General features: G+C 51.5%; 1 protein-coding gene across 3 annotated transcripts in view; it reads right to left on the bottom strand.

Annotated features, from left to right (window-relative positions):
- PCSK6 (proprotein convertase subtilisin/kexin type 6) overlaps positions 1 to 16,371 on the bottom strand; it is a 104,730-nt gene that overhangs the window by 14,301 nt on the left and 74,058 nt on the right. For 2 of the 3 annotated variants that reach the window (XM_066354716.1, XM_066354715.1), the window contains exons 14-15: positions 4,029 to 4,208; positions 3,843 to 3,881 (exon numbers count right to left, since the gene is read on the bottom strand). In XM_066354716.1, the coding sequence (XP_066210813.1) occupies positions 3,843 to 3,881; positions 4,029 to 4,208 (219 nt within the window). The remainder of the gene's footprint in view (positions 1 to 3,842; positions 3,882 to 4,028; positions 4,209 to 16,371) is intronic. The other variant, XM_066354717.1, reaches the window with a different exon arrangement.

The raw sequence follows: 16,371 nt of genomic DNA, 5'->3' as shown, positions 1-16,371 counted from the left end.
AGTGGGGGAGAGACTGCCCCACCGACCATCCCTCTCCCCCCTCCTCCAGGACACGGCTCAGGAAAGCCTGCCGGCTGGGAGGGCCCCGTGGGCCATTGTGAAGGCTTTCGACACTTCAGAAAGGACAAAAGAAACTTCCATAAAGTTTTAGTTATCGGAGAAGGTGGGAGTAAGTTCAGAGCAAAGAGGAGGTGATCTGCTGGCCACCAGCCCCGCACAGGACAGACGGCAAGACAAAAGTCCCCCTTCTCTGTGCACAATGGTCTCTGCTGAGCTACACAAAGCCCTCTTCCTGCCTCTGCGCAGCCTCCAGCCTCTCCCAGTGTCAAGCCGGTTTATTTTCCTTCCCTCCCTGAACGTTTGCTGTTGTTGGTATTTCTAATGTTTTCACTGTGGGTCCCACTGTGAACCCCTTTTAAGCCGAGTTTATCCCTGAAGACGAGCTGGACTGCACCTCCTGGTCTGGGTGGGAATGGAGTGGCATTGCCTGGTACTCAGCCCACCAGGGGCCCAAAGCTCGATACACGTCACTGAGCCCTGCTCCGGCCTGGCCCTGGCTCCCAGCTGTTTGCTGTTTGAAGACAGTTCCCATTTGATTTGATTCTTGTCCACGTCAGCCCAGTCCATTCACGGGGTTCGCCTCAGGAATCCTGCCCCCTTGCACTGTTTGGGCTGAAAACATAAGAACTTGGCTACCAGGCTCTGGGCTTCTCAGCTTGCCAGCCAGCTGTGGCCTTGCAGATGCATGGCCTCCTTCTGAAGTGACCTCTCGCTGAGCCCAGAGAGTAACACTTCAGTCTTACTTGATAAAGTTATCGGCCTCAATCTTAAGGCGACCTGGGGGGCCAAGGCGGGGAGAAACCATTTTCTCACTCTTTCTTGGCCCAGAAGGAAACGTCATATGGTCAAGATCTGGTCTAGAACAGTCACAACAGTGGACTGAAACTGGGAAAATGTAGGTGTCCTTCCTACCCACGCACGCTGAATATTCTAGAACGTCCCAGCCCAGGATGGCCCTGGGGAAGGTCCTGGAGCAGTGTTTCCAGCTGCTGGTCCCCACGTGCTGACTCTTCTCCCCTCCCCTGGGGCCTCTCTGCAGGGGAGAGGTGCATCAGTGACACTGAGGGGCCAGGCAAGGCCGGGTCCATCCAACAGCATGACCAGCAGAGCACTGACAGGGCGTCCAGGTGACCGGCTGTGTCCAGTCCCCTGGGAAGGTCAGTGAGCCTCTGCCCGTGCAGGGATGTTTAGCTGACACCTGTGAGCACCCTCTCTCATGTGGATCTCTAGAATTATCTCCAAAAGCCCAAGATCAAGACTCAACTCTTTGCGTTTGGAATTAAACCCGCCTGGCTTGGCTGGCTGTCCTCGTCCACCCCTCCTGGCGTCAGGGACGCCTGTGCTTTGCTGTGCCCCATCCTCGGGTGAGCACAGGTCACCGTGCAGCACGGTCCTTACATCTCCCTTCCCCTCTCCCGCTGGAGGGACGTTTCCAGAGACCCACGGCCCCCTGGCTCACTGCCTGAGGCCCCACACACGAGGGACCCGGGTCATGTGCTGAACCTCTGGGCTGACCGCTGACTTCCCTCGACAGGCAGATTTGAAAATGCTCCCTGAGATCATCGGAGGGGCCAACCCAGGATGAACGACTCAGGAATGAGGGTTACAAAGCAACTGGGGTCTCGGGGGCTTGGCCATGACCGCTCAGAACAGTCTCTTCAGAAACATGGTTTGTAAGTATCGCTGGGTTCGTCGCCCTTCACGCCGTTCAGGAAAAGTGCACAGACTACCACGAGGCCACTGAGGGTTCTCGGCATCTCAGCCAGCCCGCTGCGGCCACTGCCCATCTTCCCTGCTGGACCCCCAGGTCCTCCCATGCCTTAGCAGCACCCTCGAAGTTGGATATCAACACCCCCATTTACTTCCAGAACCCCAGACTCTACAAAGACCTCGGCCTTCCACCTCCTCTGCCTGGTTCCCAACGGAGGGCCCTTCCCAGCGCAGCTGTCCTGCCACCAGAGACACCTGACACGCCCACAGGGGCCCTGATTCTCTTATCAGAGTCGTGCCCACCACCGTCTGGGTCCGTTATCCTCACAGTGCCTGGGGCTCCCCTCTCACCAGGTGCCCTGCTGCTGGACCTGGGGTTAAGTCCCTCACCACCAGGGACCAGCTCTCCGTATGTTCCAGAAACCTCCCCGAGGCCCACTCCGTCTCGGTGCCGAGCTCTGCACGAGTTGTCAGTCATCATCAGCCCACTTCACAATGACCCTTGACCCTTCTTTCCCTGGGCTTGTCTGAGACGGCCAGGGGCAAGGGCCACCAAAGACACCATATCCTGCGTGCCTCTTACTGGGCATTGGATCTACCCAGGCTGCTTCCTTCTTCCTGTTTACCCCCCCCCCTTCTTCCACCCCTTCTTCCTCCTCCTCTTCCCTCTTCTTCCTCAAAGCCCTCTCCCCCTTTCCCTCCATCCACGCCATCCTCTCTGGCCCTTCTGCCTGTTACTGGCCCACCTGTCCCACTTGCCCTGAGAATGCAGGCGACACCCTGAGCATCAGGACCCATCTGAACACCAGAGACCCCCTCTATCCGCAGGGCCACTCAGGAGAGGCTCAGGGTCCTGGCTGCAGACCCGTCTCATACAGAGATTCCAGGACAGGTCAGCTCAGCATCAGCGGCAGATTTTACCATTAAAAAAAAATCAGTCATTTATTAACAATTATGGAATCTCGCCAAGGCTTATAAATCACAGCAGGGAAACAGAGCAGATTAGTTCATATATAATTCAACGGTCCATTTTAAAGCAAAGGCAGAAGAAATTTAAAACAGAATCAACCATAATTTATGCCTGATATGCATGGGTGAAATGCTCCGCTGTGCCACCCGCTCCTGAGCTGTGAGATGGCACGTGGCAGCGAGGGCACCCGCAGTCTCAGAGACCACCCACCACTCAGCACGGAGCACGTGGCAGCGCGGGCACCCGCAGTCTCAGAGACCGCCCATCACTCATCAGGCAGCACGTGGCAGCACGGGCACCCGCAGTCTCAGAGACCGCCCACCACTCATCAGGCAGCACGTTGGGCAGCACGGGCACCCGCAGTCTCAGAGACCGCCCACCACTCATCAGGAAGCACATGGCAGCGCGGGCACCCACAGTCACAGAGACCGCCCACCACTCAGCACGGAGCACGTGGCAGCGCGGGCACCCGCAGTCTCAGAGACTGCCCACCATTCAGCACGGAGCACGTGGCAGCGCGGGCACCCGCAGTCTCAGAGACCGCCCACCACTCAGCACGGAGCAGGCAGGCAGCCAGGGAAGAGAGGCCCAACCAGAAATGCCCCGTCTCTCACTCCTAGCTGCCCTGGGAGTCTCTGAGGGGAAGAACAGCTTCCCCCACCCAGTGCTCATCGGGGATGGGCAGCATCTGAGACCCTCCCCTGCTGCTGGCTCTGTGGGGAGAGGCAGGCCACTAGTCATGACTTCACTGAGCATCTTTACTGCCTGGCAGAGTCCGAGCCCCTTCATGTAGTGTTAGAATCTCCTCACATGAGGTCTGGAGACCCAGCCCTCGGTCTCCGTCGCAGCCTGTGGGGCCGGGCAGGACCTGCACGCCCGCTCTGTCCCTGGCTGGGCTCATTCCACCCAGCCATCCTGTCCTCCTTAGGACCCTGGTCCTTCCCACATCCTGGTGACAAGGACTGGCGTGGGCGGGCGTGAGAGCGAGTCAGGACGCTGCCGTGAGATGGGAGCCTGGAGCAGCCCCGTTTCTGGTTGGGCATACAGAACCTCGCTGTCTGGCCTGGGAGGGGAGGTACTTACTAGTTTGAAGTGTACTTACTGGTCTGTAAAGTACTAGGAGAGCCGTGGGAGGAGGGAGCTGTGTGAGTACAAATTAGCAACATTATTACGACATCCAGCACCATCCTAACCCCACCTCAGCCGGGAGCAGCCCACACGCTCAGGGCCACAGCGCACAGCCAAACCTCTCGGAGGCTGCCGTGTCCTCAGGAACCGGGCTCATTACCTGTGTAGTCCTCTTCGTCCTCAGGAACCTCGGCCAGGGACGGTGACAGAGCGGCCCTGGGCGGCTCCAGCTCCGGGGTGGAGAGCTCCAGCATCCGGGAGCGGGACTGGTGGGAGCTGAAGGTGGTGTACGGGTGCTCCGCCGTGCCATACAGGGTGAGGCTCCACTCCTTCAGCTTCCCTGGAAGGCACCGACCCGGAGTCAAGAGCCCTCCCTGGGGAAGCTCTCGAACTCCGGCCCCTCATGGAGGTGCCAGCTGCTGCCCAGCTCCGGCTCCCAAGCCCCCGCCCCGCATATAGTAGGGCTCTGTGGCCCCTCCTTCACTTCCGAGCCACCAGGACCAGGGACGTGCCTGCTGCCCACGCTCTCTGCCCCAGGGTCTTCCCGCAGCCTCCCCAACGGCCCCACCCCATCACTAAGGACAACAGCCTCCCTTCTCTCCCGGAGACCTGACTCAGTGGGCAGGCCTGGGGCACATGGCCCCAAGCAGTGTTCCTTCCTTTGAGCCATCGCCCTGACCAACCAAAGAGCTAGGCCCCAAACGCCTGCAGCAACCCCCCAGGTCTCTCCTGGCCAGGCCAGCTCTGGGGGACCTGTGCCCCTGACTTTGAAGCACCACTCCTAAGCTAGCCAGCTCCTAGGATACAGCCACTCAGACACTTGGTGGCCATTTCCCCAACATGTCCCCACGTGAGTAGGGAGGGCAACACCAGCAGCAGGTCAGGGGCTTGGTGCAGACACAGGCCCTAGCAAGCTGGCCGTCTTCAACCCCCAGATGCGGCAGACCCACACTCAACCCCAGCACCGGATCCGGGCATCTGAGGCCCTGAGTGACTGACTTTTGTCATTAGAGAGGGGGCACAGGGACTGCACGGCAGGACCAAGGGCTCTGCAGTGATGGTCTGCATCGGGACTTATTTCAGACCTGCGTGATGTCGCCGAACACCCCCAGCAGGGACCTGGGCACTGAGACTAGACTCTTACTTTCAGAAGCAGTTCTGGTGGGCAAGCCAGAGGGGCGGCTCTGGGCCTGGGGTCACCATGCAGCCGTGTGGAGGGAGAAGGAGGAAAGAACCCCAAGAAACTGAAACTGCAGCTCATAAGCGTTCTCCACACAAGGGGAATTTTTTCTTTTTCTCTGTGTGTGTCTATCAGAGATGATGGATGCAGCTAAGCCACTGTGCTGATCATCCCACAGGACACTGTGCACCTTACCCACAGTCAGCGCCCTATGCCAGTCACCTCTCAGTAAAACCAGGGAAGCTGAATGTCAAGAAACCAGAAGGAGAGAAGGGGCTGGAGGGGAGGCGAAGCTGCAGGAGTAGAAGACAGACTTAATTTTTGTTTAAAAAAACCTCATGGTATATATTTCCTTTCAGGAGCATGAATTTTTTAGCAAATAAAAGTTTAATTTCAAAAAGCTATAAACAAAGAGGTTGTATGGTCAAGAAACAAAAACATTAAAAAGTAGTATTCTGGCCCTGGCCAGTTGGCTCAGTGATAGAGCGTCGGCCTGGCGTGCAGGAGTCCCGGGTTCAATTCCCGGCCAGGCACACAGGAGAAGCGCTCATCTGCTTCTTTACCCCTCCCCCTCTACTTCCTCTCTCTCTCTCTTCCCCTCCCACAGCCAAGGCTCCACTGGAGCAAAGTTTGCCCAGGTGCTGAGGATGGCTCTGTGGCCTCTGCCTCAGGCACTAGAATGGCTCTGATTGCAGCAGAGTGATGCCCCAAGATGGGCAGAGCATCGCCCCCTGGTGGGCATGCCGGGTGGATCCCGGTCGGGTGCATGCGGGAGTCTGTCTGACTGCCTCCCGTTTCCAGCTTTGGGAAAATACAAAAAAAAAAAAGCTGTATACTCAGAGCTTTGGCTTCACAGCTCTGAATACACAATAATACAAAATCCATGCCTGCATGGAGCACAGTGGTCGTCAACCGCCAGCCCCAGCCTGGCCACCGTCTCTCTCCCCACAGGCAACCCAGTGACCCATCTGTCATGAATCCTTCCAGAGGTAAATTCTTATCCAAGCAAGAATGAACATCCACCCAGCCCTGTCCCCTTTATTCGGAGACCTGGTATCCTGCACCCCGTTTTTACAATTAACCATGCATCTTGGACATTTATACAATGGAATACTATGCAGTCATGAAGAAAAGGAAGTCACCTTTTGCAGTAGCATGAATGGACCTGGAGAGCATTATGCTAAGTGAGATAAGCCCTTCAGGGAAAGACATCTCACTTATATGTGGAATCTAATGAACAAAATAAACTAACAAGTAAAATAGAGACAGACTGACTCATACACAGAGAGCTGACAGCTGTGAGGGGGGCTTGGGTGAGGGAGGTGGAGGGAAAGAGCAAAAAAAAGACAAAAATTCCCTCATAGACACAGACAACAGCGTGGTGATTTCTAGGGGTGGGGGACTGTGGGGGGGACGAATGGTAATGTATGAAGCCTTGACTTGGGGGTGAGCACACAACACAGTGTACAGAGATGTGCTGCAGACTTGGGCGCCTGAAACCTGTATAATCAGCGTTACCCCAATAAGTTGTTTTGAAAAAGAGGCATTTCTGTAATCACTAGTGAGACTGAGGAACACAACGCACGTCGGTGACCTCCCGTCCCTGCATTACAGCAGGCGCGGTTCCCTCGCCATCCCCGACTGGTGGGCGTGTGGGGTGTCTGCAAACATGAGCCATTACAGCGTGCTGAGCGTGTGATCACAGCAGACGGGGCCAGAGAGGTGAGCAGGGCTGAGCCCTCCCTGCAGGGACAGGGTCAGGGCTGGAGTCCGGCTCTGCCCCCCTGGGAGACACTTACTCTCTCTGCACCTCGGCTCCCTCGTCCGGGCATGGGGATGACCACAACACCCTTTACCCCAGAGTGTGGTTCGGGGATGAAGTGATTTAAAGACGGCTAAGCACTTAGTGTGGTGACCGGCACACAGGAGTGGTTATCCAGTGTGAAATAAAATCTAACAAGCATATCATTTCATACCTTCCCCAGCTCACAGCCCCCACTGAAATAGAAAGATCAGTCGCCACAGAGTCGCGGAACAGATGGAAGTGGAGGCCCAGGAACAGGACACCACTGGGCTCTGGTCTGGGGGGGGGGGCTCCTCCTGTCCAGCCACTGCCCCTGTCAGCAGGAATGCCCAGCACACTCAGGGACCAGACCCCCAGCTGGCGCCCTCCTCTCCCACCAGCCCCAGTGCCCACACTCAGTCCGGGGAGCTGAGACACTGAGTGGAAAACCAGAGAGAGGCAGTGGGGAGCACCTCGCTGGCTGCCCCGACCCCCTTGAGACCCCGGGCCACTCCGCAGAGCCACTGTCGGGGGCTGGTGACCTTTGGAAGGCCAGTCTGCTTGAAGCCAAGTGTTTAACAAGAGTGACTTGTATTCTGGTCAAGACACGTGGGCGGCATGCCTGCTCATGTCTCCCTGTGAAAACCCAACTAGTAACCTTCTTTCCTTATTTTCCAGGAGGAGGAGGTCTTAAAAGGGATTTTAATCCAAATTCTTTGGCTTCTCTCCTCAGATTCCTGAGACTGCACAAGAAAGTACAGCAAATCCTCTGCTTACACACTTGGGGACGGCACCACAAGACTCTGCTCAAGTCACCAGCAAAGCCCAGCGACTGTGGTTGTGACAGGCAGGGGACCATCCTCGGGGAGGCCTGCAGGGCCGCCAAGAATGGCTTTCTCATCATCCTCCGTCTTAGTGTGGTGTCTCCCCTGGATGAACTGAGTTTGTAATGAACAAGCAGGATTATTCTTATTATTCAAAGAAAGAACAGAATTAAGGATAAATTTGCCAATAGGAAAGTACCACCAGCAAGGACGTGCTTCATTTCCTGGCATCTTAATAAAAAAAATGTTTATTGATTGATTTTTTTAGAGAGAGAGAGGGAGGGAGAGAGAGAGAAATACTGACCTGTTGTTCCACCTACTTATGCATTCACTGGTTGCTGCTTGCATGTGCCCTGACCAGGGATCGAACCCGCAACCTTGGTGTATCAGGATGATGCTCTAACCAACTGAGCTACCCAGCCAGGACCTGGGCATTTTGAATTAAGCAGTAAAAGTTCTGGCAAGGAGAATTTACAATTGAGAGGAAAGGTAGAAGTGGATCTATTAGATTAAAACCTCTCATCTAAGGCCCTGGCTGGGAAGCTCAGTTGGTGAGAGGTGCTGTCCTCATATGCCAAGGTTGTGGGTTCAATCCCTGGTGAGGGCACACACAAGAGTCAAGCAATAAATGCATGAGGAAGTGGAACAACAAATTGATGTTCTCTCTCTCTCTCTCTCTCTCTATATATATATATATATATATATATTTATATATCTCAAATCTTAACAGAATTTTAAAAATCTCTCATTTATTACTTTTGAAAACCTGGGTTTTCTTTGGCCATAAGGGAAGTTATTAACCATATTTATTAATATTTTACCATATTTAAAACATGCAGGGAGAATTCTTTATTCAAAACAATAAAGAGAGAGAGGCCTAGAAAAATCAAGAAATCTGTGTCAGTCTAACACGGTGGTGGAAACTTTTTCCTTCTGAGGTCCAGGGAGCCTGCGCTACGAAGTTTACCGAGCTTAATGCAGAGCTTTGGGTGGAAGGAATGCAAATGGCTTCATCTATTTATAAAAATATAAAAATATACAAGAGCACGTTAACAGACTTGATTTTATAGTATGTGAACTGTATTTCAATAGAGCTGTTATATGAAATACTGTATATATACACACACAGAAATAACAACTTTAATAAATTTAGCACATAGTTAAAAATGCATGTTAGGTCCACACTACGGCAAGCAGGAGGGAAGAAGACAAAGGGGACTTGGGAGTGGACAGGAAAGGACAAGAAGGGTACAGACACATGTGCCCCTCACACGTGTGCACACGCACACACAGAGCCAGGTGCAAAGCAGGGAAGATGGGAGCATCTTCCTCATGATCTTGTACCACAAACCCCTTAGCGACGGCAGTGTCACATGGAGCATTCATTAGCCTGAGAGCAGCAACATAAAGACCTCCGAGAACAGAAAGAAAAAGGGCAACTTTCAAGAGAAGACACAGTTTATACACAAACACCTGAAAAGTCTTCACCCTCCTTCATAATGATCACAACACAAACTAAGGGAAAACATCATTTTTCTCCTCTAGAACTGTGGAATGAATATGCCGATGGACACCTCCTGAGGTTGCAAATTGGTTCAACTGTTTTGAAAAAAAAATTGGTAATATGTAGCAAAAGCAGATACATTTGTGGTTTCCACCTCTTATTTGTCCCAGTAATTGGATTTCTGGTGAAGGATCCCAAGGAAATGATTTTAAATTCAAGAGAAAGCTTTTTGCATTAAGTTGTCTATTTATAATGACAAAAAAACAAACAAACCCAGAAAGCAATCCACATGTCCAATGACAGAAGGGCGCTTAAATAAATTATGGTATTTCTCCTTGGCAACGTATTATACAAAATACATAAAATGCTGCTTGCAAAGGATATACGATGACACTATAAAGTGCTCGATGTGCAAGTAACAGAGAGAAATATGCAGTGACGTCTGCAAAGTGTCAGAAAAAAACAGCACATGGAACTGAGACGTACTTTCGACGGTGATGTGCTTCTGACAGGAATGAAGTCAACCTGAGAAAGGGTTTCAGGAGAGTTCTTCCTCTTCCCATATCCTTTTATTTTTAATTTGCATCAACAATTTGTATTTTAGTTTAGTGTTTTGTTACATTCATGATCAAGAGACACAGAACCGACTGAACACATTGTGACGCCCCCAGGTGCGCGGTGGTGGCGAGGCTGTACCTGGACCGAAGGAGGTGGGGACAGTGACCTCTCTTGGATGAGGGGACACAGGGCAGTGTCACTGACACGGTCCCGTGAGAGTGCAGAGGGACTCTCAGCCGAAGTGAACACAGACTGATGATGATGAAGCAAACTGAACAGAACATCTTGATGGCCACGTGTGAGGTGACGGGAACCCACCCAGCCCCTCAGTTCCGTTTCCAGGTTCACATTCTCCAGAAACGAGAGTGAGTGACACATTGGAAAGCCATCACAGAAGTAACAAACTCAAATCTGACTTCCCAGGTACCAGAATGAGACAGATGGAGCCACCAAATGTGGCTGCAAAACTTCAACTTCTACTGGAAACAAAGATGTCAGCGCCACAGAGGTCAATAAAAGTAACAATACGATGAGGACAGGCTGCTCTTAGGAGGAAGGAAATGTGTTAAAGAGCCACTAGGAGAAATCAAGAAAGCACGGAACTTTGCATGATGAAAAAAGGAAAAAAGCCATCCCCCAGGGAGACTTTTTTTTGACAGAGACAGAGAGAGACACTGAAAGAGGAACAGATAGGGACAGACAGACAGAAAAGGAGAGAGATGAGAAGCATCAATTCTTCATTGCTACTCCTTAGTTGTTCACTGATTGCTTTCTCATATGTGCCTTGACCGGGGACTTACAGCAGAGCGAGTGACCTCTTGCTCAAGCCAGCGACCTTGGGCTTCAAGCCAGCGACCCCACGCTCAAGCTGGTGATCCTGTACTCAAGCCTGCAACCTCAGGGTTTCAAACCTGGCTCCTCCGCATCCCAGCCTGATGCTCTATCCACTGCGACAGTACTTGGTCAGGGGGGGAGACTTTTCTCCTGCTTTTAACCAATTATTCAACGTTTTGCTGAGGACACACAACAGAAAATAGAGTTGACTAAAATTATATGCTCTTGATTTAACGAGGTTCATGGTGGCACACTCACACATTCATTCGTCCCATCAGCCTAGTACTGCCCTTCTCCATGTTCGAGGTGCTGAGCCCCCGGCAGAGAAGCGGGACTAGTCCTGCACCACAGAGGCCAGCTGCCTATCCCCAGCAAAGCCACACCAGACCAGTTCTGAACAGGAGCCTGTGACTGCCTATCGCTCTCCAATGTCACACAGAGGTCACTAAAGCCCCTGTCCTGCCACCAGGATACAGATGCTATCCAGGTCTCCTGGACAACAACAGTCTCAGGCAAAGCCCACACTCGGAGGCTGCCCAGGAGGGGCTGTCCCAGGACAACCATAGCGGGAGGAAGGGCTCAGGTAGGGAAAGAGGGGGAACAACCATCAAGCTAGCCAAAATGTTCAAACAGAACAGTAGATGCTGGGCCAGGGAACATCTTCCAAACAGGCCTCGTCAGAAAGGGTGTGAGCTTCACCTCCTGTCAGTCACTGCAAGCCTCAGGTGCACTCTGGGTTACGTTACCTGCCCCTGCCAACAGCTAAATGCAGGGCAGTCTGTGGGGAGTGAAGCCACAGGCTCTCAAGTACTGCTGACCCCTAGGGCCACTGCAGCTCCTACCTGTGTGGGAACAGGCTAGGCTTAAGGGAAGGGGGAGGAGCCCAAGTTGGGAGCCACAGATGGAATCCAATGTCACATTCATGGAGTAAAACATAATTAGTGCTTGTGCTTGGAGGTCGATAGTGTGAACTCTCTGAACTATCCTGAGCAATGTTTGAAAAAAAACTTTTTTTCCTGAGTTCTTTTTTTTTTAAGTCTTCCATTCAAGCAAATGGAGCACCTTTGTGAGGCCATTGAACCCTTTGAGTAGTGAATTTTTTGATAGCCCTTTGAGTGAGGACGGAATTAATGTTCATACTACTCAAAGGGTTAATAGAATTCGGTGTATAGACGTCACATGGGATGGGGTTCCAAGACGCTGAACGTCAAGAATTAGTTGTTGGCAGTGTTGACATTTTAGGCACCATGGTCAGACACCGATCAGAATCCTGAAACCTTTAAACATCCTCATAAAGGATTTGTTCATATAAAAACTTCCTGCACATGAACCTCACCCAAACCTCTGGAGCAGATGCTATTTCTCCCATCGTTCATGGGCAGAAACAGAGACTGAGAAAGAGGTTCCCTGACCAGGCAGGAAGGGGCCCCATTGGAACTCAGATCCCAGCTCTAAGACACTGCCCTGGGCTCTCCCAGAACAGGGTCCCCAGGTCATAAGTCCTTTGTGCCAACTGCAATACTTGTGGGTCACCTGGTCTTCCTCCCACCACCCAGCTTCGCACAGAAATGTCCTCTTCCCAGTCCAGGTAACGTGGCACGTGGGTCAGGTCTGATCTCCAGAACTAACCTGAGCCCCCAGAGTTTACTCCACAAGTTTTGGCAAATGCAGTACCTTCTGCCTGGACCTCTCTGAACTTGCTCCGGCTTCCACTTTCAGGTTTGTGGGAAGGAGACCCTGAGGTGGGATTCCACGGAAGCGGGCAGGTGGAGTCAGGTGTGCCGGGCCAGGCTCCAGAGAAAGCTAAGATGTGTGGGAACGTAAATGGCTGTGACCCCAAGAACACACCTGCACGCACATGGGAGCCACAGAAAAGCCGATGCATCTCAGGGTATCGCAAAACCTAGATGGTGGTTAGCGAGTGCTGGTTTCTTTGGATTAGAAGAGAATGTTGTTGAGAAGAAGGAAGAATGGAAATGTACCAGTGGAGGTCAAGACTCAGGAGAGTTTTCATTTCTATCCATTGAATAGCAGGAACTCTTGCCAGCCCGAGTGTAACCCTGGACTCTACTGTTTTCAAGTCCTGAGCCTCAGCCACTTACAACTTCCTCAAAGACCCAGAGGCAGGTCTCCACCAGTTACTCTGGGCTGGAACTTTCCCAGAGGGCAAATGGACCACTTCCTAAGACTGTGGTGAGAACCTACACTTGCAGCAGACCGGTTAGAAGAGGGAAGAAGGAAAACCTGAACTTCCATGTCAACCACTCTGTGCCCCGCGGCACCAGAGGTGTTCACTCCCTCCCATCAAGTGCTCACAACAGTGAGGGAAACTTTCCTCACAAGGTCCCCAGACAGTAACGGGGGAGACAGTCCTGGGAGCCAGGCCCTCCTACATCCACATCCCTGCTCTTCCCCCAGATCACATAATGGTCCCAAGTGCAGACCACCATCTACAGCCTGGAATTGGCTGTGCAGCCCCTAGAACATCTGCTTGCTGTCTTGCTACCATATTTCCCTTGTTTTAACTCTTATTTTCTTTGATTACTACAAAGATGAAATATTTTTTGTTTATAGGTTATTTATATTTTTTCTCTATGAATTGCCTTTTCAGGCTTTTTGCCTATTTTTCTGGTGGGGTGCTTTTATATTTCTTAGTAATTTGTAAGCACTCTTTATATATTACAGCTACAACACAACATAAGGCTCTGTTTGTGATCATCTAACTATGGGGTTGAGAAGTTAGAGATGTCTAATAAGGTGTCTGCCTGTGTGTTGGAATTTTTTAATACCAAATACTCTTTTTTTTAATTTCCTCCCCTGGAAAATTGCCTTTTTAGCCTATTGAGGATTCGGTGATAACTGTTTACTGATTAGCAATATTGAGTCAGAAAAACAGTGTGGCTTATTAAATAAGTGGTTGAACCAATGGCAACTAGACCTTCACTCCTCTTAATTCACCTTGGAAAGGAAGAAAGAAACTAATGACATAGGACATAACCATTTGGACCAAAGCTCTTCTCAGACATGGATGGCTCCAATGAGATAAAGAGTTGGGGGTCAAGGCCATTGTAAGGATGGACCCTGGGTCATAGATTGAATGCACTTCCCTTAAAGTAGGCTGATGTTCCCCAACATAGTGCCCTGCCTATTTGACTGTCACTATGCCTGCTGAAAAGCCACTTGGAAATGTGACATCTGCGCAGCAGAATTTGTACACAGTTCCATTCCTACCCTGTTCCTACGCCAGACGGTCCTCAGCCCAGGGACTGAAGAGGAAAGTAGGTGGGTGACCCATGGGCTTGACCAGACGGTGGCGCAGTGGATAGAGCATCAGCCTGGAATGCAGGACTCAGGTTCAAAACCCCAAGGTTGCCGGGTTGAGAAAGGGATCATTTAGCCTAAGTGTGGGCTCACCAGCTTGAGCTTGGGGTCACTGGTTTGAGCATGGGATCACAAACATGACCCCATGGTAACTGGCTTGAAGCCCAAGGTTGCTGGCTTGAGCCCCAAGGTTGCTGGCTTTAAGTTCAAAGTTGCTGGCTTGAATCCAAGATCATTGTCTTGAGCCCAAGGTCGGTGGCTTCAGCAAGAGGTTACTTGCTCTGCTGGAACTCCCCAGTCAAGGCACATATGAGAACACAGTCAATGAACTAAGGTGCCACAACGAAGAATTAATGTTTCTCTTCTCTCTTCTCTCTCCCTTTCTGACTATCTGTCCCTCTAAAAAAAAAAAAAAAAAAAAAAGAAGGATGACCCATGGACCATTCAGTTTTGTTCTTTTAAAGTTTTAAAATTGATGACATAAACCAAGTTCAGTCTGACAGAGATGAGTATGATTTGAACTAGCAAATCATTCAAATGCTTTAATTACATAATAAACCCCAGGTCTTATCTGAGATTTTAAAGTATTTTACTCAGCACACTGTTGGCATGGAGCTGGCTTTTCTTTTTAAAAGCAATTAAGCTGCCAAGACCCGAGGGAGGTGGAATGAACCACAGGCTTACAGCCCCTGGCCCAGCGGGGCCCAGCGCTGCACAGAGAAGTGGGAAGTGGGAACAGGCAGCTCTTCCTGGAGGCAGTGTGTGTGTGTGTGTGTGTGTGTGTGTGTGTGTGTATGTGTGCGTGCGTGTATGTGTGCGTGTGTGTGTGTGTGTTTGCTGAGCCACCCCAGCACCGAAGCACCATGACAGTGGGATCAGTCAGCCCTCAGCACTGACCCGACGGCAGGGCAGGGCTCCCAGGCTTCCTCCCTCCAAGTCCAGTTCCCTGGAGCAGGAGTCATCCTGGTCATCCAGTGTCACCTTCCCCGACCGACACTGCAGACTGGATCTGAGACAGCTCTCACTCTTTCTTCACTCCCCACCCCTAAATCTGCCAGACCAAGCAGGCTCCATCTGTGTTCAGGGGGAAGCCCTAATGCCTGGAGGTGCTGAGTATGCAACTGAGCGAGAGGAGCTGTCCTCGTCACACACACAGAGGGCCTGTAGTGTCCACAGGGGAGGCCACCTGTCTACTCTGTCACTGCAGAGACAACCTCAGGAGCGACAGCTCTCTGCAAAGTGAAGTCTGCACAAATGACCCCACCTCAGAAACTGCTGCAGGACTGTGTGGCCTCCCCGACAATGCTAAAGACCGCATCCCAGGCCCCCGCATTCTGACAAGTCACAGGTCAGAGCTAGAAACTACCAGAAGGTGTTTATTCCATTCCTATCTCAACCAGCCAAAGACCCAGCTTCCGAGTGCACCAGGATGGACATGGAACACGATGGACACCGGCTTGTTCGGGGCTTAGTCTGGGGCCACTCTTAGTACCCCTTCCATACAACCCACAGAATGAGAGAAAATAATGTGCAAATCACTTTTCTGATAATGACCTAGTATCCAGATTATTTAAAGAACTCTTACAATTAAATGTGAACAAGCCAACGTTAAAATGGGCCAAAGGCTTGAATAGACGTTTCTCCAAAGAAGACTTATGTCTAATAAACACAAGGAGAGACATTCCGCATCATTAGTCATCGGGAAATGCAGACCACAGCCACAGAGACATAGGGCTTCACGCCCAGGAGGATGGCTACAGTAACAAAAAATGGGAACAGAACAAGTGTTGATGGGGATATTGTAAAGGTAACATCCACAATGCAAACAGTTCTGACCACTGTGGAAAACATTTTTATAGAATATTCTCAAAGAGTTAAACAGAGAAACACTATATGGCTCAGCAATTCTACTCCTAGGTACACACCTAAGAGAGTGATAGATATATGTCCACATAACATGTTACATGGGTGTTCAAAGCTGCATTATTCAGCCCCGGCTGGTTGGCTCAGTGGTAGAGTGTCAGCCCGGCATGTGGGAGTCCTGGGTTCAATTCCCGGCCAGGGCACACAGGAGAAGCGCCCACCTGCTTCTCCACCCCTTCCGTTCTCCTTCCTCTCTGTCTCTCTCTTCCCCTCCCATAGCCAAGGCTCCATTGGAGCAAAGCTGGCCCGGGAGCTGAGGATGGCTCCATGGCCTCTGCATCAGGTGCTAGAATGGCTCCGGTTGCAATGGAGCAATGGCCCAGATGGGCAGAGCATCACCCCCTGGTGGGCATGCTGGGTGGATACTGGTAGGGCGCATGTGGGAGTCTGTCTGACTGCCTCCCCGCTTCTCACTTTGGAAAAATACAAAAAGAAAAAAAAAAGCTGCATTATTCGTAACAAACACTAGGTAGGAGCCACCAGCTGCCCACAGCTGAGGAGGTACCGAGCACAGAGCAACAGTACTCAGTCACAGGAGGAACAGAGGTACAGACATGCCACAGCATGGAGGAACCT

Source organism: Saccopteryx leptura, chromosome 13 (genome assembly GCF_036850995.1).
Source record: "Saccopteryx leptura isolate mSacLep1 chromosome 13, mSacLep1_pri_phased_curated, whole genome shotgun sequence".
In the NCBI taxonomy this organism is placed as follows: domain Eukaryota; kingdom Metazoa; phylum Chordata; class Mammalia; order Chiroptera; family Emballonuridae; genus Saccopteryx; species Saccopteryx leptura.
This window is presented reverse-complemented; position numbering and strand designations above follow the sequence as displayed.